This window comes from Acipenser ruthenus, chromosome 22 (genome assembly GCF_902713425.1).
Source record: "Acipenser ruthenus chromosome 22, fAciRut3.2 maternal haplotype, whole genome shotgun sequence".
NCBI classification, from domain to species: domain Eukaryota; kingdom Metazoa; phylum Chordata; class Actinopteri; order Acipenseriformes; family Acipenseridae; genus Acipenser; species Acipenser ruthenus.
The window spans coordinates 29,217,432-29,242,932 of NC_081210.1; the positions used below are offsets into that span (position 1 = coordinate 29,217,432).

The following is a 25,501-nucleotide window of genomic DNA, read 5'->3' on the forward strand; positions in this document are numbered from 1 at the left end:
TGGAATTTACAGCAGTTTCTATTGATCTTGGCTTGTGTTATTCTCTTAATGCACACCAGTGTACTTGTGCTTTGCTATATTTGGTGTAGATTAAAATCAAGTATCGTTTTTATGACGTGTTCTGGCCTTCGTAATAAAAATAAAAGTGGTTTGCATAATCACTTAGTGCTTTTATTTTTGAGAACGAGACTTGGAGTTAGTTCAGGCTGACACAGATCATTCCACCAGTTATAATTTCAGCTCCCAAAAAATGCCAGTGATTTAGAAATAAAGCACACGGGTGTCAGGTAGTGTTTTGCATGCATCCTGTTAATGTTTCCATTCCCTTTCCATCATGACTTAACCTTCCTAACAGCAGACAGCCTTGGCTTTACCTTGGACCCATTACCTTCCCACCCAGTCTAGGACTGAAACATCAAATAATTCAATCAGCCCAAACTGCAGCTCTTATTTGTAGTTCTCATAGTGGTGCATGATAATGGCATACCAAGTAAGAACCAAACCAAAGACCATACACGCTTTATGTTTTAATAGACATCTTTGTACACACACGAGTTACAATAAGGTGATGTAACAATCATCACTCCCTAAAATAAAAAGGCCACAGCAAACATAAGTATTCTGTAAAACTGACATCCAAGTGACCATCAATACAATTTATGAATGACTTCAATTTTAAGGGGAATGTGGTTGTGGTGGCTGCTAGGTATGCTGGTTTATACACAAGTTATGTTACCTTGGAACAAATCCTTTTTTGGCACAATATTTATTTTGACACTGCCAGCAAAACAGTGTGACGCCATTAATGCAACTTGTTTAAATACTTTAAAACAATGATTTTTACCTTGCAAATGTATACCTTAAAACAGTACAACAGATTTATTCTACCTGTGTAACAACACCTGCCCAATTAAAGAGACTGCTAAATGGACAGCAGACTGAAGCTGAAATATTATGACTACTGTATCAGTTGCATTCAATAGCGTGTTGTATATAGAGGGACACCTGGGTCAGTATCTGAGGGAAATGAGGATTCTAACATTTGCCTTCCCTTGATACCTGACCCTGAAAGACTACTGAACACACCTTGCAATCCGCACTGGCAATCCAAGGAGATAAGGTTTACTTTTAAAAGGTGGTTTCAATCTCTGAGACAGTCATATTTTTGCTCTTTATTATTATTATTTATTTCTTAGCAGACGCCCTTATCCAGGGCGACTTACAATCATAAGCAAAAACATTTCAAGCGTTACAATCATTACAATCATTAAGAAAACTAGCTTTGGGCATTAACAAATCAAACACTCCCTTTAGTTTTAAAAATAAAAAGTGTCAACCAAAAAACTAAATGAAACCATAGCGTTGTTCCCCTCCACAACTGTGCTGTCCTCACACATGAATTGTCAGCCAGAAAGAGGCACCCTTCTTCACTCCTCCATCGTGACTCGGTCCCCCCCATTCACTGTTTGGGTTTCAAGGCAGTCGAAGCCACACCAAACAGGAGAGCGAACACTGTGAATCCCTGAGCGAAAATACGGGCTCGCATCATCATCTGGGACTGCCGGGTCTTGCCGCGCCTGAAGGCGATGAGTCCGTATGTGAGGGCGCACGCCGTGCCAAAGCAACCTGGCCAGAGACAAGCACAGCAAAGGGTGCATTCAGTGAGCAAGGACTACAAAACATGCAGCCACAGGAGCTGCACTAAAGAGTGCGTTGCATAGCTTTCGTAAAAAACACTCCCCCTTCCCCAACTGCAAATGGAGACACAGCCTCAAATGGGTAAATTCTGGGCTAAAACAAACAGCAACACAAAAACGTGTTCTGAATTTGCTTAGAAGGTAATTTGGTACATCTACAATTGCAATTAGATAATCTAACAGTGCTCCTTTGGTAGGACAGTGACGCAATGAGGGAAAAAAGCTCTAGTCATGCTTATGAGGAAAATCAAGAGTTTCCTTGTCCTTGGTACAGCACAGGCACTTACGGCTGGTTCATAATCATACACGGCTAGTTATGTTGATTTCGTGTTAATAATGTAACATTAGAATTCACAAGCGTTTGTCACATTGGGGAAAAGTTATCTATCTTCAAGGGCATGCATTAAGATATGTGAATGAGGAGTTCAAGATCATGTTAAATCTTTAAAGAATATTGCTAGGATTCAGTGTTTTAAAAACTATTTTACCCCATAACAAGAGCTACGACAAACACAGCAAAGCGAAACACTGTTCTTAACGAAAAGCATGCCTTAACGACATGCCTTAAATGACATATTTAACTGCGTTAACAGACCACTTAAATACCCGGAATCGCAAACTGCAGTCGTGCGATGTTGTATTATCCATCCCACGAATTGCACCTGACGCTAGACTCACCTATCGGCACGAAAGGGTTTTCTTTCGTCTTCCTGATAAACTTGTCGTTAAATCCTTCTTCCTTGGACCTCGGCGGAGGCGTGAACCCCTCAATCACGGGGGGTCTGCTCAAATCAAACGCCCCTGTTCGGGTCGGGTCGCTTGACTGATCGTGTCCTGCAGGAGTTGAAGCCGCAGCCATGTTTGTAAGAGGAGACGCGCTTTGGGAAAGTGGGTGACCCAGTACCACGTGATGAAGGTTAAGGAGGCGGAGATATGATGGTCCGATCTGCGACTATCGGGCGAATATAGACAAACCCTCACCTTTAACCTAACCACCTTAGAAAAAAAGTGGTCACTTCGGGATATGGCCAAAACAAACCCTGTCAAAAGTGCGGAAGACGAATCGCGAGACCACCTGATTGCATGCAGTACAATAAGCAGGGGGGCACTGAATTCTACACGTGTATTTGTAAATTGCATTTTGATATTTTATAAGCAGCAGGTCACAAGCTACATGAAAAAAAAAAAAAAAATCAATACATAAATAAATGGTTACATATAATAATAATAATAATAATAATAATAATAATAATAATAATAATAATAATAAAACATACAGTTGCGTATCACATTTGTCTTGGAGTATTTCTGTCTGACATTGTTTACAACCCCATTTTGTCTAATGAAAAAGCATTTGTTTTTAACATGGTGCCTGAGCACACCCTGGCCTCGACCGAATATAAATTACAGAACCACCTTATTATAAACGGCTGCTTTCACAGACCCCGATTTTTTAGAATAGTCCAGTCTTGGACTACTTAATGTTGATTTAGGTAAGGTAGTGTCCACAGTTCGTCATAATCAGGTTCTGTGAACCAGCCAAAAGTATGGCAACGTTGAATTAATTCAGGTGGTTGATACTGTGAGAATTAAGTAACTTGTAGCATTCTATTCAGATAAAAAAGAGAACATGTGATGTGACATTATCATTTCATTGAGACTGAGACCACCGCTGTCAGAAACCTAACCCTTGATTTCTTCTTTCAGATCTCTTTCAGTTGGTTGTGAACTATGTACTGTATGTATAACCACTTATCGTAAAACACGTGCTTTAAATACTGCTGTACCAATAAAACTACATCACTTAAAACAAGGTTGAGCAATCCTGAGAGAGGAAGTTTGTATTCTATGAAAAACATGATCTACACATTTTTTTTTCCGTCAGATTCCAACATTATACAAGTGGTACTTCTGCAAATCAGTAAACTCATCGCTGAAACCTTTCTGTTAGGGTCATTCGGAAAACTAAAGAAAACAGTGCTTGACATAATCACTAACTTCTCAACAAGGTAAGAAACTGCAGACAACATTATTATTTACTATACTTCTACATTCAAGGTAACAATGATGATATGTGTATTTTCTTCTTCAAACTCTACAAAGAAATGTTTTTGTTATGTAAAATGCCTCTTTGAGTAGCAAGCGCTCCAGTATAGAGAACATTGCAAGTCCAGAAGGCAAGACCATAAGGACGTCTGGGCAGCTTTTCAAAAGGAGATCTATTTTCATTAAGGGCTGTGAGAGAAATGTTCCATCTGTGATCAGGGTTAATCTTCATGATACTTAATAATGTATGTAAAAAATAATGTGATCTCTTGTAACAATTGTAAGTCGCCCTGGATAAGGGCGTCTGCTAAGAAAGAAAGAAAGAAAGAAAGAAAGAAATAATAATAATAATAATAATAATAATAATAATAATAATAATAATAATAATAATAATAATAATAATAATAGGACATTAAACTTGAACAAAGCTGAATATTAAGAAAACATGATATGAGCTAGCATAGTCACATGACTCCAGATGTCGCATTATCATATCTTTATTGTGAAATATTGTGATACAGACAATATGTCTGCATACGTCTACATAGAATGACAATGACATGCTGGAAGAATCTTCTGACTGAAGGCAAAATGTTTGTGTAACATTTCTCTGAAAGTCGTCTCTGAGGAGTATTATCGTATCACGGTTGGCATGTATTTATTGGTCACAATCTTGTGGCAACATATCCTATTTAACACAACTTCCTTTTTTGCAGTCATAAAGTCTGAAACCCACTTGGCGATGACAACAGTAATACCGGGAATGAGTTTTGAAACTAGGAGTGATCAGCTCATGAGTTCCTCCCTGGGAATTACCCTGCGTGATTCAGGAAATGCCTCCACCAATTCCAGTGGTCACGAGGGAGCCTATGAATGCAGGGTCAGTTTTCAGTCCACCCTCCTCCCCGTGGTCTACAGCCTGCTCTTTGTCTTGAGCCTGCTTGGAAACTTCACGGCGCTGACGTCCCTTTTGAAAAACTGGAGGTGCTCCTCCCAAGCCACAGCTTTCACCCTCAACCTGATCATCATCGACGTTCTGTTCACCTTATCTCTGCCACTGCAAATCTATTACTATGCCAACGGCAACAACTGGATTTTCGGGGAGTTTATGTGCAAGACAACCAGTTCCCTCTTCTTTGCCAATATATACGGCTGCACCATGTTCCTGACCTGCATCTGCATGGATCGCTACATCGCTGTGATGCATCCCATCAAGTACCTGAAGCTGCAGAGGCCAGTGTACCGTGCTCTAGTCTCCTTTGTCATTTGGCTAGTTATTGCAATTGTGGTTTTAACGTACGCTTTCTCAGGTCGCACGGCCAACAGGTTTGCAGATGGCAAAATCAGCTGCATGGAAAACTTCGGGAAAAAGTCCTGGAGTGGCTGGTTGGCCCCTATTGCCATATCTTCCTCGATCGCTGGGTTTTTTCTACCTTTCTTTTCCATAGTTACCTGCTACTCTCTGATCGCCAGGCGTATCATGGGCATGACTCAGGGGAAGCAAAGAGGTCAGCATGTAAAGAAGAAGTCACTGAGAACTATCCTTGTGGTGCTTGGAGTGCTGATCATCAGCTTCCTTCCCTTTCACGTAGTGCAGATCTTGCACACGCTGGCACGCATCCAGGTGCTCCCAAGCCTATCCCTGCTCCCTTTCACCTGTGGGGCGAGAACAGTGGTGATGGGGCTAGCCTGTCTGAACAGCAGCCTCGACCCTGTGGTGTATTACTTCAGTGCAGAGAACTTCCAGCTCCTGCCATTCTGTCACAGAAAGGACTCCAGCAGGTCTTCTGAAAGCACCTCCAACAACAAACTGTGAGCACGCCGCTCTGTTCTCTTCTCAGTCTTGAACTTGATGTCGTTTTGCAGCGCTGCAGTGATTGTGAATGGATCGTCTCCCGTAAGAAGTCTTGGGGCATTCTGCTGTTCAAGCGATCATGATGCTCTCTCGATTGGTTTTGCCACCTTGCTGGAATTGTGTGCCCCACTTTGGAGTCAGCAGCTTCATGAAGTTTAGATGAAATGTTAAGAAAATAATAATGTGAGCTAAAGCATTAAACATATGTGTTTGCCTTTTGCGTCTTGCTGCGTGCTATTTTTTTGTTTTGTATGTTTGTAATCCTGTATTATATGACAGGGTCTGAGTATCACATTGTGTAAACGAACAATCAAACAAACAAACACAATGACAATGTCTCCCTTCTATTTCTTTTTCGTTCTGCTAGCTCTGCAATTGAATGCACTTTCAACACCGTTTGCAGTCCATCTCCAGAGCTCGGCAGTGTAAAGTGCATGACACATTTACAGTGGGAATCTTTCATAAGTATGTCCATGGAGTAGGTTAGCACTTCTGCACTGCCAGTATAATAGAGGAAGGTGAGATATTTCTTCTAGAGTCAAAGGAATCTCAAATCCATGCAACTCATTGAAGACCTGTGTATCCTATGGAAACAGTAGATTTGTGTTCTGTCTCAATGGAAATGCAGGATTTCTTTTCAGTCTCCCGGGGATATTAAATGGGAATTTGCATGTAGGTGTTGGGTGGATATGTGAGTGTTTGTCGTTCTGCTGAGATCAGTGTGAATGTGGGATTGAGAATTCAGTGAAAATAATAAAGAAACCCTTTGGAAATGAATATGTCCAGCTGCTTGCTTTAGGTTTAAGAGTAACTTTTACAGCCTCACCGGTACAAGAATGGCTCTGACCCCCATACTCCAGTCTGATTTAACTTCACAGGATAACTGTCCAGTGCCGCTGGGCTCTGCATTGCTTTTAAGATGTGCTCAGTGGTTATATTATATGTGACTCCTGATATGAGTCAGCGGGTGTGGGGACACTGGAATTGAATTTAAACAAAAACAAGCCAAAACAGATCCCCCTTAAGGACTGCTAACAGTGTCTGTGCTGAAACGAGTTTCCAACTTCTAGTTCTGCTTGTTAAGAAATGCGTTTCTCGGGCTGTAGCAGTGTCTGTGGGTTGCTCTGCTGCTTGTTGGTGTGTGTGGAGAGGTGAACCATGGGGCTGCCCTGTGCTGTGGCTGTAGCCCTGGCCATGGTTTTGACCGCCACTCCGTCCTGAGGAGCTCCAGACTCCTCCTCTATGTGAATCTGTGCTGGGTTAATCCCAGTGTGTGCCAATGTGAAAGCATTGTGAGCATTTCACTGCAGTGCTGCAGAGAATGAGTGTGATATGTGCATTCTCGTGCTCTCTCTCTCTTATGCACACAACACCTGGACTTTTTAAATAAGTGAAAAGCAAGACAGAAACCCTGCAACCGAGTCAAGTCAGAAACAAAGAGATTTATGACCAGCTATTTTCAAACTTATGGCTCATTTAATGATATTGTGTGTGTGTGTGCGCGCGCGCGCGGGGGTGTGGTTCTCCTGATTACTTTCAACACACAAAACTTTTTCTTCGATACTCTGGTGCCATCTGCTGTCAGACACACATATTGCAGCTGTTGACAGCATTTCATGTTTTATTTTTTTTATTTGAACCGATCTACAGGTTCTCAAACAGCATAACCAATGGACAGGCAGTGCCTTATTCTCCGAGCTACTGTTCAGAACCGAATTCAATCCTAGCCCCGGTATTCCGGTATTTATTCTAACCACCTTATTTGCAATCTGATTCACACAATCAGAATGTCACATTTCAGCTTGCCTTTGCCATTATTTCTACGCGAAATCTTCCTTTTTTGCAGCATTAACCATCAAAGCAGGATTGAGTAATGAACGTAGCCTGGTGTACAAACAGAGCTCGATCAGACCTCCACTCTGCCACTCATTAGTTCATATCAGACCTTTCCTCGGCAGTGGAAAAGCTGACACCTGACCGAGACCCATTGTGTAGCCTCTGTATTGAAATCATCTCTGCCTTTCTAGTGGCAGCGTACCCTCAATGCAAGCTCATCTTTAACACATATAGCAGCAATTTCACCCAAGGTGTGAGCGCTCCCTTGTTGATTGTTTGTGTAACAGTTTCAGCACCTACCTGCAATAGCAAACAGCGGTGAGCCCTGCTGAATCAGTGTCACTACTGAAACTAAGAGAGTCATAACACCCAGGGGGTGACCGAGGTGCTAGGGCTGAAACTGCTGCCTCAGAATCGAACCTCTGTCCACCCATCTCTCTCTCGCACTGCCTAATTAACGCACCGCTGTAAGCACTCTTACCACCAGGGGGCACTCCTCAGCGATTATTAATCAGATTTATGAATTCCATAAGGGGTAGTTTCCATCTGTTTCTGCTTAGACCGAGGAATTCAATATCCCTGCAGGAAACATATTTCTTGCCTCTTACATGCTTAACGCGATCTCAAACCATTTTTTTTATTATTATGGATGTCACAGTTTTTTTAATAGGAGTGTACAGCTGTGCTAGAATCTCCAGCAATGAAAACCCCAAGTCCGATCACAGGTCTCCTTCTACAGCGCCTCAGCAGCGTAATGATTCACACCCACTGTCTTCAGCGATGTTGAGCGTAGGAACCAAAGCAGCAGTGCCTGACATCGATTAGCCTGCTAGTTCTTCATTGGTCTCCATTCTGAAACAAGTGCAAAGGAGAATACTCAAGGCTCAGCAAAGCAAAACCAAAAAATGTATAAAAGACACTAGTGTAAAATCTGCAAAGCAGATCTGCAAATGCTGTTTATTAACTAGAGTTTATCTGAACTATCTGTGTATGTTAACTAACCTCAGTGCTGACATCTTTCTTTCTTTCTTTCTTTCTTTCTTTCTTTCTTTCTTTCTTTCGACCTATTTTTAATCCAGTAGCACAGTTTAACTTGTCAGTGAAGGCGTGCGACAGTCGGGTTAGCGTTTTGTTGTTTGATATTTTTGTGCATCTCAACACGCCGTGCATATGTGCCGGTAATTGCTTTAATTATCAGTACATTATCATTAACCGGTAAATCGATTCAAAGCTCAGCCAAAGATATGTCAAGTCCTATTGCAACCTAGGGCGGCGCTCAAGAGTCGCCTGGGATGGGAAGGAAGAGTCTGGGAGCAGTTTGCAAGCAGGGCTGGCAGCAGGCGCGGTCACGCAGCTTTGTACCTGTGAGATTCCTCACTCAACCCCCAATGACGTCACCCAGCCCGCAGCCGTCCGCGTCTAAAGGAACGAGGAGACCCGGTGCTGCTCGGAGGTACAGTTGCAGGAAAACTTTTAACAGGTTTTTCTTTTTTTTTTTTTTTTTTTGGAGGGGTAAAAAAATCAAATAAAAGTCTTTACAAGGACCGTAGCTGCCTACAAACAACGACACACGTCCTGTGAAAATTGAGGTAACTACACACGTCAGTTCATTCACATTCTTCGGTCTAGCTAATTGCAAAAAGCCTTATTACTATTTTTTTCTGGAAAATCATAAGTTGCCTCGGGTCTTGGCAAGAAATAATGGATGTTTAGTTTAGTTCTGTCAACAGGAAAAGGCGGAGATGGGAGTGGCGGGCTAGACTGAAAAGCTTTTCGGTAATTAAATTACTTTTCAATTCTGCAAAGGACGGGAGAGACGCATTTTTGTTGTTACTTGCTGGTAAGCGAAAAGTAAATTGTAGCTGCTGTCGATTTGTAGTAATTAGACCCAAGTCGCCAATCCCAAGTGGTTCTGTGACTTTAGAGGAATGCCCGGCAGTCGTTTGGGAATTACAGAGTGCTGGGAATCGATTACTGGGATATGGACAGCATTCGCTCGTGACGTAAATTGGAACATATTTGTGCCGTCTGCGTTTTTACAGAGATATAATCCTGCGAATGATATAATATTGTATTATTTTACTGCAAAAAGTCTTCCTAGTAGTGTAACATCACGACTGAAGAAAGAGAAATAATATAACTTTATAACCTTCAATTTAGAAAAAAGAAGGCAAATTTAATAATAATAATAATTATAATAATAATAATAATAATAATAATATTATTATTATTATTATTATTATTATTATTATTATTATTATTATTATTATTATTATAAAAATATGGTGTATAATGTATGGAATAAACCTTAATGGCTGAAAATAACCCATTGTGCCTGTATGATATTTAATTAAATGTAATAAACTATTATTATTATTATTATTATTATTATTATTATTATTATTATTATGATGAATTAATTTTTTTGGAGAAATTATTTTACTGTACAACACAGATTTATTTTTAATGAATATGGAGCCTGTGGGAGCAAAAGTGTCTGTGAAACTTTTGGAGACAAGTACGCTCTACTCTACACGTTAGACTTGGCAGCAAAATGAAAAAAGACTGTAATTCTGTAGGCCGGTTTACTCCTTCTCAGCAGGAAGGATCCGTAGGAAATTCCCAGGTGTTTTGCTCAGGCCTCATTTATGCCATGTTTCCGTCTTCACCACTATGAAACCAGTCTGTACAACTCGGTTTCATCTCACTGTAAAATCAAACTGGAGGCTGGCTGCCTGCCTGCCTGCGCTCCAGGTCAAACATCGCCTGTGCTGTACGTGTCACATTGTAGTATATTTGCCATTTTATAAATGAATTCAGCTGTGTACAGTATTTCCCTGATAATATAATTATTGTTTTTGTTTTGTTCTGCAGTCAAAATTTGCTTTATCCAATCGTGTAGCTTCTTCTATAAGCGCGTGTTGGAGAAAGCCTAACTGGGGAGGTCAGAGTCCCAGCTGAACTGTACCGTCAAATGGCTTTCAGTTCCACCTCGGTGGCAGATGAAAACGTACAAACATTGAGCCTGCTTGCTGTCAGATTGGTTTCTTGGTGCTGGGAGGTCTTGGGAATACAAAGGAAGTCCCAGCCAGCCAGCCAGTGTTCGAAGTTGAACCTAGATGTTAAAGGTGCCCCATAGGGTTTTATAAATAGATTTGACATATTTGTTGCTTGTTGCCTTGTAAGCCTGTGCTGAAAATATCATCTCTGTGATGTTCTCTTCTAGAAAATAAAGCCTCTGAGCTACTGTGGATCTAGCAGATCACACTCCATAACCTCCATCTGCTGCATGTTGTAGCTGTAACTATAGGCAACGCAAGGTCAGCTTTCTTCTTAAGTGAAAAAAGGTGTAAACTGTGGAAGAATGTACTGTAGGCCTATTGAATAGTCATCCGAGATTGATGTTTTTCTTAACATCCCCCTTTGTTTAGTCTCGCTGAACAAAGGGGATGGCAGGTCTCTCTTTTGCACTGTGTTGAGCACATACTAATGCCTGCTGCACCTTTTAATTTGCACACAAGGCCATTGCCCAGAGGACGCAGTACTTTGGCTTGTTAACACATTCATAGGTCAATTGGTTTATGAGCGGTACACAGTTTGGACTGTGTGTGGAAGGGCTGTCATTTAAAGCAATGTGTAGCTCATTGGCTGTCGTGTGTACGTTTATCAGCTCGGCCCCTCATGAAACTGTTGTGGTGGAACAGGACTGTAGAGGCCAAGCACAGTATAGGAACTTCAAGAGGTGTTTTTTTTTACATTTTTTTTATTGATGGCTTTACCATGTGGACATTGTATGTTCTACTTAGTGAAGCTCTCTCACTGTAACTTCTACTTGTAAAGTTTCATCAGGATTTGGACAGGCTTCTCTGCATACATGGGGGTGGGAGGGGGCATGGAAGGGTGAAATACAGCCTCTATATACTGTACTTCCACATTTTGACCCTGTCAATAACTCCGTAACAATGTTCTTAAGTTCCATCACAGTTGGATTCTCTAGATATTTAGAGATGGGGGATGGATGGGGGAGAGCTGAGCAATGTTGTTTTTTTATCTTTAATTATTTATTCTAGTCCACAGGGGACTGAATCCTTGTTCTGTTTGCTGGTAAGATAGTGTAGCTGTGGTGTTCTGTCTTTCACATTAATGAACCTAATTGGAACCCAGTTGTTCAAGCTGGTTTTCCAAGACCAGGTTCAGCCTGTGTCGTTCTTGCCCTGCTCAGCCACACCTGTGTTGATATCTTCACTAATCTTCTCCTGGCATGGGGACAGGTCCTCTTTGGAGACGAGTGTAGATGTCTGAAGCCTTATACTTCTCTTCAGTTGCTCAGCTTTGCGTGGTGACATACTGTGTGATAGTGCCACTACACCATGTGAGATGTGCTTCTCTCTCTGTGCATCACTGAATGCCAGCCAGAGTTAGCCAGGCTAAATTGTGAATTGAATTTTGCTGTACGTCAACCCCAGTCACTCTCTTAGTGTAGCACAAGACCAGGACCAGAGGACACGTGTGGAAACCGATTAGAGACGGATGGTCATGTAGAACTTCTGCACTCGGAGTGGTGGGTGTATGGAACAGGTTGCAAAGTCATTGTCGTTGCTGCTGATTTTCTTGGGATCTGTCTGGATGTGGTTCTGGGATCAACAAGCTATTCAGAACTTAGGCAGCTCAGCCTTTCAGATGAGATGCTAAACTGAGGCTTTGATTGTTTTCAAGAATATCTTCTGAGTGGGATTTCTGTCTTCCCCCAACCTGTTCTTTTGTTCTGAACATTTCAACAGATAGAAACACTAGCGTCGATTGGCCAATCCTTGGCACTACCAGGAAGGACCTAAGAGAATGAAATAAGTGTCAGCCGGAGGGTCCGTTACTGAAGTGGTTTGTTCTTTGACACGTTCCAGCTGCTGTGCGTGTAATAGATCTGAGTAAAGAGCTCTGAGAGTGTGACCTGAAGTGTGTACAGTGAAGTCCTGCTTTTACCCAGCTGGGTCAAGGTATGCCTGACCTTAATGCTGTTCCCCGATCTGTAGAATACTACCAGTCGAGAGATTTTTAAAAAAGTGCCTTGTTTATGAAAACCAACATTTCTGATAGTTAACCGTGCATGTGTCTGTTATCTTTACAAAAACCTTCAGAGGCCTAAACCTTTTAATCAAATATAGCCTTTTATTTTATTTATTTATTTATTTATTTATTTATTTATTTATGAGAATGAGAGCACACTCACACTCACACTCACGCACACACACACACACACACACACACACACACACACTCTTTAAATCCCTCAATTGCTAGTTTCACTCTTTTAATTACCAGCTGTGTAACTGTGCGTGGAATGCATGTGGTTTGAGCAGGAAGGAATGTTGCCTTGTATCCTAGATGTTTTGCTTTCTTCTTTCCTACTCCAGCATTATTGGTTAGAATGTGAGTGGCAGAGCCAGGAAAGCAGGGCGCTGACGTCCCCTCTCTGAGCCGTGACTCACGGGGTGCTGTGCTCAAATAGTTCGGTGTAGTTTTACATTCCTTATATAGCCTCCTAGCAGAGCCGGGAGAGAGCCGGAGCGCTTGTGCCGTCACTGGAGCTGAGGAGAGACTGCTTGTGGTGAGGAAACTGAGGCTCACTGCAGACCCCCTCTTAACTGGTTTAACAGGCTCAGGTTTCAGACTCGCCCATTGGAGAACTGGTAGGTCTAGATGGGGTTTTGGGGGTTGTTTTTGAGGGGTACGGAGAGGATATCCAAGGCACTTAGCACTGGTTCAGTTTGTAATAGCTGGGGAAGCCAGTTTCGGAATTGACCTAGAGTTGCTGAACTGATTACAAACCTGCATTGACGGCATTCTCTCTTGAAGTGTGAATAATGTTTGGATTTGAATGCAGTGCTGCCTCATTTGCATCAACTTTTGTTCAGCTTTTCTGTTTGCTGGAGGTGCATCTGATTTGTCAGACTCCAGGAAAGTTTTAGCTGAGTTTGGGTTTAGAATCGTACAGCACTGTAGTCTGCTCTCCTCATTCGTATACGGACAAGGTGTTTCCACATTTCGATCGTATAGCGTGATGAAACACAATTCACTTTTATACTGCACTGCTTTAGGTACTCTCTGGCATTCAACAAGGGCGAAATGGGACAGAGCTTGGAAGTAAATTCACTTCAACTGCAAGCTTCCTGTAGCTTCCATTCACACTTGAAGAATGTGAGCAATGTGAATGAATGTTTTCTCTATCACATTCAGGAGATCCTGGTTTCAATTTCAGATCCAAGCTCGGCCACTAGCTCAGTGGTCTTGGTCTGTGACCTTGGATGCAGCTGTGAAATCCGTGACTGGAAGTGAGGTGTTGGGTTTCAGCAGGGTTAAAACAGACTCTGCCTCTCGTTAGGTTTGATTTGTGCAGTGCGCTACAGTAATCAGACATGCAAGTGTATTCTAAGGTGTTGCAGAACAGTTGGCGTCCTTGGAGATTTTCACTGTGTACTTTTTGTTGTGGTAAGAAACCAAATGTTGAAGGCAAATCTGAATTCCTCTTGGGGAAAGTTAATGTAACCAATTTTGCTTTGCAAAGCTACAGCTGTGCTCATAAAACAGCAGCATGCTTTAGTGTAATGTATTAATGAAGACATAGATTTGGCATGAGAAATATAGAACTCTGTGTTCCTGCTGATTAGAAATGTCTGACAAGCAGACCCACATTCACAGCTGAGCTGCAGTTCTGACTGGCAGAACACTGAGTGCATGGTAATCGGTATGAATTAATTTATTATTGTAAGTGACCCTTGTTAGAGTTAAACCGTTGCGTGAAATACGAATCCTAAGTGAACTCTGAGCTCCTCAGTTACATGCACTGGATATATACTATTCTGGGTGCCAGATGTGGCTACAGATGGGACCAAGTCTCTCTGGGTGTAATTTCTTTAAACTGGGTTGTGAGTTCTCCCAGCTAGCTCGTACGATTTTGAAAAACACATTCCTAGGCTGTAAACAGATATAATTATACCAGTCAGTCAAACATTGACACCTGAACTTAGCAAAATGTTTCCTTTAACCCGAAGATACTTGTTTCTGTGTGTTTCTTTTTTTGGGGTTGGGGAGGGGGAAGAGTCTGTGTTCAGTAAGATTGAGTTTCCTCCCCTTGGAAATGAGATGGCCAGTAATCTTTTGATGCGGCCGGTTTCACTGATCCAGATTAATCTTGGTTGAAGTTGCTTCGTTCACGATTGGTGTGAAACAAGCCACCTGGCTATGAACAATACTAATGATAGTAACAAGTGATTCAATGTCTGTTTTGTTATGCAGAAGGAGCAGCATGGATGTCTACTCAGTGACTCTGGAGGGACCGGCTCCATGGGGATTCAGGCTGCAAGGAGGGAAGGATTTCAGCATGCCACTCACAGTCTCGCGGGTAAGACGGCACGCCACTGCAGAGCTACCTGCAGCGCTATGGAAAACCACAGAGCTAAACGAGGAATCTTCCATCCCTTCAGATTTGTACTGCTTCTGTCCAGGTGGTCTTTTACTGTCCGATCAGCACATGAATCCGAGCAATACTCTGGACCAGCCAGGCGTTTTGCCTTTATTACAGCAATTTTGACAGAAACACGGGTCGAGGTTTGTGATCAAGTTACAAAATGTAATGAGTCTTGGCAGCTGTTCACAGGCACTCCTTTTAAATTTCTTTAAATATTTAATGTGGATGAGTTAAGCATTGAATGGGTTTGGTTAATAGAGGCGTGTTACAGAAAACAATTGAAGAAAACAAAATCTTAATCCATCTGTAATCTAGCTCATCTAGCAATGTATTTTATAAATCTGTCATCGTATTAGCCTTTGAATACCCAGGGTGGAAACGTTTTAGAGATTACACAGCGTTTCCGCTGGGAAAACCTGCTGCCCGTCTCAGTGACTGCTCATTTTAAAGGTTTTACCAGTCACAACTCCAGACATCTGCATTCGTGTGACAGCTGTCCATTCTTAAAACGACACGCACACACACACACGTAGTTATGGAGAATAAATAGGCCTATGTGTAACCAGAAAATGAAAAAACATAGTTTTATAACAACTTGTTTTCAAAAGTTCTTATTTTTTAAAATCCAGATTTTCGATTTATACACGATAGTTTTTGGCGTAACTGAAAACCACAGGTATAATATCAGCGTGCATTGAAGCATTTTGTAGTGAAAAGATAGGAGGGTGTGCATACTTGCACAAGACCAGACTGATCCATCTAGACTGACGAGAAGCAACTCCGATAATGGAGGACCATTCTGTAGCAGGTTTAACAGGTATAATGAACTAAATAAAATGCCTATTCAAGAAAATAGTGAACCATTCTTCTTTTTGTAGTAGAAATAATGTAAAATGAATGTGTCTGATTTCAGACTTCATTTATGCATTAGTTTCTTTTTATAAATCCGGTTATGACAACGAATACAAACACAGTGATTTTTGCCACCGAAGACATTTCAAGCCGTGTTTGTTGTAATATTCTGTCCCAGCGCTACAGCAGGACGGGGCCTGCAGTTCACAGTCTGGGGTGCTAGCTGTTCATCTGTGCCTGGCCCACAACCCCCACCACACCCACCCAGCATGCTGCTCCAACCTTTTTAGGTAATAAGTGATTTGCTGGTTCTTCAAAAGGCCCCCTCTTCAGTAAGTAAACATAGTTTATGAGCCCTCGCAGGGAAATTAAACGCTTCTCCAAAACGGAGAGGTCATGCTGTGCAAATAAACCTTTGCTTGGTGCCTGGAGTCTGTTTGTCCAGAGATAGTCGCCATAGCAACACTCCTTTCGCTCTGGTCATTACACCTGGTGCTTGCTGGAATTCAGGCTGGTCTGCCTTGATCCTCGTTTCATTATTGCTGCAGCCTGACTGATGTTAACAAGTCTTCAAGAGAGGCCCTGTTGAGATCCAGAGGGGGCACAGCAGAGAGGATTTGTGCTCCCTCATCCTGGTTTAGGCTGTTTCCATGACCACCTGCAAAGTAGCCATCGGGGGATCTTGCTGCCATATTCAGGAGCAACACATGAGTGTTAGGGTGCTGATCAACAGTAGGTGTGCCAGGGTAATGCTTTTTTGTATTGAGAAAGGGGGAGGGAGGAAGGGCATTCGCATTATGAAACGGGCATGCTTGATAATGTGTAACAGGGGGTGGGGACTCTGAAGAAAGCTTAATGATATCCATATGATTCCCTTGCCTGCCTGGAAGTCCGGGGTCACACAGATTTCTGGAAAGCCCTGTCTGTTTCAGATCAAACTGTAGTCATCTCTCCCGTCCCGTCCCCCTCCCTGCGGCTGCGAAGCCATACGGTTTTCACAGGCAGCAGAGCTCCACAAAAGGAAATGCTGCTCTGCATTCTACTCCAGAACTTTGTGCTGTTCTCCTTATAGGTCGAAAGCATAGCTGAAGGAATTGCAGCCCAATAGCTACGAATGCCTGTATCAACCGCCCTCCCCGCTTGGCATTTTCCTGCCCTTATTTGTACGCCTTTCCAAATGTTAGGGTGCATGGCAGCAGCATCCAAGGGGAGCTGGCAGCAGATAGGTGTGCTTCAGCACTGGCATGTGGCAATAAATCATGAACTCGATAGATGAGTTGTTGCGCTCTGCTTGCCTACAGTATATGGGCTTGTCTGTAAATGTTATGATAAAGCTGGTATGTGGAAAAGTTAGATTCAGTTAGACTCTTACCAAAGCACAATCTATTTAAACCTTTCCAGCTGGGAGGGGGGGGGCAGATATTTGTATATAGGTAAATGTTTATTATTTAATTTTACCAGCATGTCAAGTGTATTTACCTCGGCAAAGAACCAACAAGGTGGGCCGTTGATAATGCTTAGGAGTTAAGAACAGGTATTTGAAATCCTTCACATCCTGCTACGAGCAGGGTGACATCTGGAGCGATGACAAATCTGGGATTCTGTCAAGTTGATTTATTTGATGGGATTTTTATAATGTTGTTCCCATGACTGGGAACTGTTCACTCTTGAGTCACACAGGCTGATGATGCAGAAGAGCAGTGTGCTGTACATCCTTCGAAGAAATAGAAAGCCAAACAGATTACAGTAGCTGCTGAGACCTGTCGGGGAAAGGAAGTGTGCAGTACTAGCAGTTTCGTTGCTGGCACTGAAACCTTGTGTGATTGAACAGCTCAGGTACTGTGCAAGTACCCACTAACTCTGTGTGAGCGAGTGACTGCACAAAAGATTCCCAGAGCAACAGCAGGTAGGCAAAGGTTTGTGTTAACATGTCCAGACGCAACCCCACAAACCTGCTTTTCTAGCAAGAATCAAAAAGTAAATGGGAGACTTGGCAGCCATCCCAAAATGGAGCAATTGTGTGTCGGATTTGAGTCTTCCCCAGGCAGAGGGGAGTTCATTCAGCTGTGAGTTAATGCACTCTGCACCTGACTGAGTGGAAAGGCTGGGTGCTTCATTATTCATGGTCTTCCCTGTGCGCTGTCCACACAGCCAGACTACTGCAAAAGTATCTTTCAGTTTAGTACTGCTATCTCATTCGGCCAGTGCAGATAACGCTATGCCTTGTTTAGTATTTTGTACAATGTTATATAAACACTATGTTCCCTTGGATCCTCGCCAGCTGGATTCCTGGTGTGCACATGAGTTCCTTCTGGGGTTAAGCACTGTCCTGGCACGGTTCCTCCGCTGAGCTGCCGAGAGGCTGCCTGACGGGCGAGGTGTGTGTCGGGGCCAGGGGGCGTGTTTGAGCAGGAAGCGTCCTCCCCTGGTTTAAACTGATCATTCCTCAGATTGCATCCCCTTCGCCTGCTGTCTTTCTAGGAAAGAGCATGCTTTTCAGCTCTTGTGCATGGAGGTCCACTCGTACATTATGATCCATAACTATTAAACACTAGTAGTGCTGAATTAAGAACTGAAACGGGAACTGCTTGGGTGCACATATGAGCTGTTTAGGTTTAGAGTGTATCTACTTTATCTCCCATCCCCAAAGAGAGAGAAGGGGTTCCAGGCGATGGTCCCTGAACATATCCCAAGTGATCCCTGAAAGTTTCTCCAAATCAGGGAACACCGTCTACCCATTTCCACACCTGCAAAATGTTAGTCTGCTATATAACACAACTTCTTGGCAGAGAAGCTGCGAGTTCTGGATCGGTGTTTTCGGTCACATGCAGGCCAGGTCACAACCCAGGTTTCTGACCTCTGCCCTGTATTTCTCCCAGTGGCTAATTGCTGGCTGGATAACTCCTGCAATAACCCTGATCAGTTCAGAGCGTGTTTAAGAGGTGACTCTGTTGCTGGCACTTGCTTTTTATTAACATTTATCTCTGAAAGTTACGGGGTAGTAACAGGCTGTGTGTGTGCAGAATATTGCTATTATCTTCAATGTAGTATTGCAGTTTTCTTTATCATCCACATTCCACGAAGGAACATGGTGTTATGTGTTCTCTCGCAAGGTCTCCTGCCATTTACTAAAGTACAGTATTTAATCAATCCCTGGTTTTGAGATGATGGATTTGTAATGTTCTAGTGCACCTTCAGGCCTTTTCAAAGCTACCCTAAGAGATCTGTTGAGTGGATTCTGCTGGTTTTATTTATTAATAATCCCTGTCTTGGTTACTTGGCAGTAGTTGCTCAAACTGTAAGGTTTGCAATGTAGATCACTAAAGATACACATTGCTGTTTTAATACAATAATACATTGACGTGGCAGTATTAAATTTATCTGTTGATGGATTCCTACTTCATCTGTGTCCGACATTGCTTTTGTCATTTGATGACTGTCCCTAACCAATTGCCTTGACCTGGCTGCTCTGTCCTTTGTTGACCGTCCCTAGCCCCGTGGTGTTGCAGTTATTTCTATCCTCCTGAAGCCCTGACCTCAGCACTTTGATGCCATGTACCCGAGCGATGGAACAGCTGTGAGGCGCATCGGGATCAGATGTTCCCGTCTCTCACACTGGGAGGTTCAATACCCTGCACCCTGCTCAAAACACCACAACATAATAACACAACAGAGCACCAGCCCCATAACGATGTCTCAATCTCCAAAACCACTGGGACACTGAACGGCTTGTTCCTGGGGGAAGGGTTCAATCAGAGCTAACTAGCTGAGATCCGCCAACAGAACCGTTCCCATTGAGTTTCAAAGAGGACTCCCAGGATTCAGACTGGACTGAATAACAGGAAAGGTTGATGCAGGTCTGTCAGGGCAGGGTTTCTGAGGTGCATTAGCTGAGATCTTGTACAGCACCTGCCATTCAGTGAGACCGACTGCAGCCATAATAAGATATCTGTAGTTTTAGTAACAGACTAATGGCAAATAAAAGAAGCAAAATAAACTATTTGTTTATCAGCAGTACATTTCAACAGATTACTAGCGTGGTTAAAAGGCATTTATTTTCAAAACCACCAGCTGTAAAAACAACTCCCAAAACAGTCAGCAGCAACAGCTTCGTAAACAATACATGAAGTGCCATACAACTACTGTGCTGCTGGGCTCGCCATAACTCGACCGGGAACGTCACGCTGGCTTGGCGCCTCTTGCTTAGCTAGTGGACATGTGACTAGGATCACATGATCAGCTGACAGTGCTGCCTGTTGGATTTGTAGTGTAAGACTGACCAATATGGAAAATCAATGTTTAAATATCTTTTAAATGTTATATTTGGAAACGGAAGCCGCTGTGCTTAGTTTTATACAGCTCTAGGGAAGCATTAACTAGGTTTGGTAATTTTTTTTTTTATAGCTGTTTCTTGACCATAGTGGTTGCTTTCCTACTGTCCACCGCTGGGGTGAAGCAGCTCTTTTAACAGGCACATGAAGCAGTCCGAATTGGGCTCCACAGACGAGGGGGGGTCGCAGGTCACTAGCGTATCAAGGATACTACAGGCTCTTTGGAAGAGTCCAGTCACCAAGCTGCGATGAGAGAACGTCTAAGGGAAGCAGAGACTCAAAGCAGAGAGCCCTCTTGCTACCACAGACACTTCAGCCAAGACCAGCTGCAGGGCCAGGGGGACTGTATAGGCTGCAGGGGATCAGAAGGTCCTGGGTTCAGTTTCCAGTCAAGGCTGAATCAGCCCTGACACCGTGCAGGATACAGGGTCCATGCATAGTTTAGTTTAAATTAGGATACAACTTTGGAACCTTCCTGCAATTCCATTTTTTGAACATGCCATGTGTAGTAGTAGATGTAGTACAATGTCTTCTAGAAACTGAAGGGCAGCAGGTTTTCTCTAACCTCAGTGAAGTTCATGTTTGACATTGTAAATAGGGGCTTAACAATACATGGGCAATGGTTATAGGCTTTAAATGAGACAGCGGGAGCATGTTTTCATAACAACTCTAAATGCCATTGTTTATCATTCATGAACCGTTTGTTGGACTGCAGTTAGCTATGTTGTCACATGGTACACATTACACACACGTCTGTTGTGTGACCCTGAGCAAGTCACTTAACCTCCTTGTGATCCGTCTTTCGAGTGAGACGTAATTGTAAGTGACTCTGCAGCTGATACATAGTTCACACACCCTAGTCTCTGTAAATTGCCTTGGATAAAGTTGTCTGCTAAATAAACAAATAATATAATATAATGTAAAGGAAGTATCACGATTCATGGATACGCGACAAATCGTTCCACCCCTAGTGTGATTTGAGATGGTGTCTTGCTTCCAGTTCTCAGGCATTCTTTAAAGACAGTACAGGGTGGGGCAGGCAGAATGCAGCTGAACCCCTCTGAAGATTAAAGATGGCTTACGTTTTCATGATGTAAATTGTTTTTGCATGCGTCTTCCGGGATCATTTTAAAGCTGCTGTGGCAGAAAATGCAATAAAAAGGTTTGTTAATAATATTGTTACTGGCCAGTAAACTGGAGCTGCAGGGAAGACGCAGTGGAGAGTGTGTTTGAGAGAATGGGACAAGAACGAGCATTACTGTCTGTGAAGGAAAAGGGGAGGAGGAAATGCATCAAAAACTAAAGACTGCAAAAATGGGCCAAAAGAACCCTTTATTTGCTGTGACTACTACAGCAGGAAATGGCTGGAGGGCATGGGAGCTGTATAACAAGAATCAGATTAAATGCTGAGCAGAGTACAGTATACATGCATGCATATGTACATACATACGTGCATATGGACTCTATAAACCATAAGCCATTCAAAATGCATTCCTAGACATGTGCACAGTGTGCTCACTGATCGGGTACCCTGTGTTGTGTGTTGCAGCTGACCCCCGGCGGGAAGGCCGTGCAGGCTAATGTTGGCGTGGGAGACTGGGTGGTGTCCATCGACGGTGCCAGTACAGAGAGCATGACCCACGTGGAGGCACAGAACAAGATCCGAGCATGCACCGGCAACCTGACCCTCTCCCTGAGCAGGTACTGTACACCCGCCCGTCTGTCTGTCGCTTGATCCCTGCTTGCGCCCTTCATGGTTTCTTTCTTCTCCCCCTTCTCGCTTTTCTGTTCTGTCTGCCCATTATGCTTCATAAATGAGCGATAACCAAAGCTCTGTAAATCAAAGAACACAAGAGGGGTGCCGGCGACCGTCTTCTTGGCGCTGAAATAGATTTTAAATCAGAGGTGTTCAATCACGGTTCTGGAGGGCTATTCCACTCCAGCTTTAACAGGTAAAATGAGATCAGGTGTGTGGATAGAGTTTTAATTGGTTCAGTGAAATCAATCTAGAACAGGGTTGGAACAAAGACCAGGAGTGGCAGGGCTGACTTTGGATTCCTTTGGTAAGGTACTCCAAGATCAGTTTTTTTTAAATGTACAGCGAATAACTGTGCCAGGAAAAGTCATTTTAAAGAGGACGTAATGCCAGTCCCTCCCTTCATTACTTTTCAAAGCGGTTTATTAAACTTTCCTTGACAATGTTGGGGCACCACAGCCTGTGAAAGGAATGTGGTTTGGCTATCTGAAGACCCAGGACCCAGACACTAATACAATCCTGGACGATGATGTCATCTGATTGAGTGAGGGGGTGTTTCCAGTAAGAGATGATGCAGTGTGTGTGGGAGAGGGAGGTCCATGCACAGTGAAGTGCAATTTACCATTAACATGGCCAAACAGTGAACCTGGAAGTAACTTGGTGGTGGTTATTAACATCAGACGTTACAAATGGAGATTCGATAGCGAACTTCTCTTCCAGGTGACCAACTTTTAGAACTGTGTGTGTGTGTGTGTCCCTAGCGATTGGTAGTTTGCTGTTTTGTAGATCGCAAGTCTCCCTGTGGTAAAACTGTCCATTGTTAAAGACTGTTCTCTTTAGATAATGGTGCTCAGTGACGACTGCCAGCAGGTCAAAGACACAGCCAGCACTTCTTATCCAGCGCAACAGCTTGGTTCCTCTGGAAAGCTGTCAGTTTGTAGGATATATATATGTATCTTTTGTGTCTTTTTTTTAAATGTTCTAAAGCGAGGGGGGGTGGGGGGGGGGGGAGTGTAGCTCAGTGCACCTCAGTGCACTGCCTTACATTTTTTTAACTCTCTCTGCAAGAGAGAGCTTTGTGTCTCTTGGGCAGGGTGTTTTTGTTTTCTCAGAGCCAGTCTGTATAAATACCTTCGCATCAAATTAAATAAACCTGTCTGCAGAGACTGACCACCGAGCAGAACACTGCAAGATTTAAAAACAAAATGCAAAATTAAAAAAAGAAAGTAACAGAAGGTTACATGCGATTGTGTTTCTCGAGTACGAGCTGGGCTGTTTTTCTTGGCAGTGCGGTTTCTGTTCTGGAGAAACTCCAAGCGCTTGCACGACAGCTCTGGCAGCGGGACTGAAAAGGCTGCAGAATGTGAAAAGGGCTGGAGCAGAGAGCCTGCACGGATCTGGGTGGCAGGCTCTGAGCTTGTTCCCTGGAGACCAGTTCAAAGATTCGATATCAAGCGATAACTGAACCGCAGTACACAAGAATGGTGTCAGAGTAATGTGCTGGAATACCAAAGTAACCTTTGGCTAGCTCTGAATTTCTCCATATCTTTCAGATGTTTCTTTACCTAGAGTTTGAGATGCTGTACTATAACACTGCTCCAAACTGCTAAAGTTCAGAAATGTGTACCTGAAGCATATACAGACATTTTCAGCACGAGCAATCGATGCCAGAGCTGTATAAGTGATATAGGGGGACGAGACAAATGAGTGCTTCAGGAAACGCTGTGCCTTGCTGTTTCCTGCTCCGAGTATTCCACATACTGATTGTGACATCACCACGTTCTCTTAAACATGCGAAGCCCTGCGGAACACTCGAATCAGGTTCAGAGTCCCGCATGTGAGGTAACCCTAGCAATGAAGACGTGCACAGATGCATGCAAAGTACATAGACGGTTATGGGACACAGTATCGGTTTGCACTATTTGGAAATAATCTTCAATCTCGTCTCTGACGTGGATTGGCTTATCACCGCACTGAAGTAACGTTAGCAACATGTAGACTTCAATGGTGGTGTACGTTATATCCATCAGAGTCTGTGAAGAAAAGTGGCAACTAATTTCCATCGAATCAAATAGTTTTTGTTTGATGAAATGCCAACGTTAAATTCTGTTGGCAGGAATCAATGTTGATAACAAAGCCAACGAGCACACAGAAATCCAGAAAGGACAGATTCATTTTAACAGTGCAAGGGTGCCATTGTGGCTGACTATAAAAGGATTCCTGCTTTACACAAGTCTGTAGCAGCACTGGAAGAAAGTTATTATTATTATTATTATTATTTATTTCTTAGCAGACGCCCTTATCCAGGGCGACTTACAATCGCAAGCAAATACAAATACATTCAAGTGTTACAATATAAGTCATACAATAAGAACAAGAAATACAATAATTCTCAAGTGTGACAAACCACAATTCAATAATACAGCAGATAATAGTGAAAGTTACATCAGGATATGATTAAGTAGTGATAGTTACATCAGGATATGATTAAGTACAAAATACAACAGATTAAACACTTGGGAGATTACAATATTCTGAGGTACAGGATTAAATGCAGTAAAATAGGGGGCAGATAAGAGCAAAATAAAGCATATTTAAATGAAGGGTGATAGTGTCCCAGGATACAACAGAGGAGTTCTACAGGTGCTGTTTGAAGAGGTGAGTCTTAAGGAGGCGCCGGAATGTGGTCAGGGACTGGGCAGTCCTGACATCTGTAGGAAGGTCGTTCCACCACTGCGGAGCAAGGGTGGAGAAGGAGCGGGCTCGGGAGGCAGGGGAGCGTAGCGGAGGTAGAGCCAGTCTTCTAGTGCAGGCGGAGCGGAGAGGTCGAGTGGGGGTGTAGGGAGAGATGAGGGTCTGGAGGTAGCTGGGTGCAGTCTGATCAAGGCATCTGTAGGCTAGTACAAGAGTCTTGAACTGGATGCGAGCGGTGATCGGGAGCCAGTGGAGCGAGCGGAGTAGTGGAGTAGCGTGGGCGAAGCGAGGTAGAGAGAACACCAGGCGAGCAGCAGAGTTCTGGATGAGCTGGAGCGGACGGGTGGCAGACGCAGGGAGGCCAGCCAGGAGGGAGTTGCAGTAGTCTAGGCGGGAGAGTACCAGGGCCTGGACCAGGAGCTGGGTAGCATAGTTGGTGAGGAAGGGTCGGATTCTTCGGATGTTGCTCAGGAAGAATCTGCAAGTGCGTGCCAGAGTGGAGATGTGCTGGGAATAAGAGAGGCAGGGGTCCAGGGTGACTCCAAGGTTTTTAGCTGAGGAAGAGGGAGAGAGTGTGGTAGATTCCAGAGGAACAGAGATAGAGAGATCAGAGGAGGGGGAGGAGGAGGGAAAGAAAAGGAGGTCAGATTTAGAGAGGTTGAGTTTGAGGTGATGCGAGTGCATCCAGGAGGAAATAGCAGACAGACAGGTAGAGATACGGGAGGAGATGGTGGAGTCAGAGGTGGGGAAGGAGAGGAAAATCTGAGCATCATCAGCATAGAAATGGTATGAGAAACCATAGGATGCGATGAGGGGGCCCAGGGAGCGGGTGTAGAGAGAGAACAGGAGAGGACCCAAGACTGACCCTTGGGGGACTCCAGTCAAGAGAGGGTGAGGTGTGGAGGTTGCTCCACGCCAGGTTACCTGGTAAGTGCGGTTGGAGAGGTAGGAGGAGAACCAGGCCAGAGC

The 25,501-nt window shown here is 43.4% G+C and overlaps 3 protein-coding genes across 3 annotated transcripts in view; 2 read left to right on the top strand and 1 right to left on the bottom strand.

The window, feature by feature from the left end:
* Window positions 1-514: 514 nt before the first annotated feature.
* On the bottom strand, window positions 515-2,743 carry LOC117431265 (HIG1 domain family member 2A-like). The gene is made up of 2 exons (XM_058996434.1): window positions 2,376-2,743; window positions 515-1,626 (listed from the first exon to the last, which is right to left on the bottom strand). The coding sequence occupies exons 1-2, from the start codon at window positions 2,554-2,556 to the stop codon at window positions 1,460-1,462; spliced, it is 348 nt and encodes a 115-aa protein (XP_058852417.1). The 5' UTR covers window positions 2,557-2,743; the 3' UTR covers window positions 515-1,459.
* An 807-nt stretch (window positions 2,744-3,550) lies between these two features.
* On the top strand, window positions 3,551-6,437 carry LOC117431022 (lysophosphatidic acid receptor 6-like). Its single transcript, XM_034051596.3, has 2 exons — window positions 3,551-3,706; window positions 4,460-6,437. The coding sequence occupies exon 2, from the start codon at window positions 4,486-4,488 to the stop codon at window positions 5,557-5,559; it is 1,074 nt and encodes a 357-aa protein (XP_033907487.3). The 5' UTR covers window positions 3,551-3,706; window positions 4,460-4,485; the 3' UTR covers window positions 5,560-6,437.
* Window positions 6,438-8,744: 2,307 nt separating this feature from the next.
* Window positions 8,745-25,501, top strand: part of LOC117431743 (PDZ and LIM domain protein 7-like) — a 34,113-nt gene continuing 17,356 nt past the window's right edge. The window contains exons 1-3 of the mRNA XM_058996625.1: window positions 8,745-8,887; window positions 14,728-14,833; window positions 21,632-21,783. Coding sequence (XP_058852608.1) covers window positions 8,823-8,887; window positions 14,728-14,833; window positions 21,632-21,783 — 323 coding nt within the window. The 5' untranslated portion in view covers window positions 8,745-8,822. The remainder of the gene's footprint in view (window positions 8,888-14,727; window positions 14,834-21,631; window positions 21,784-25,501) is intronic.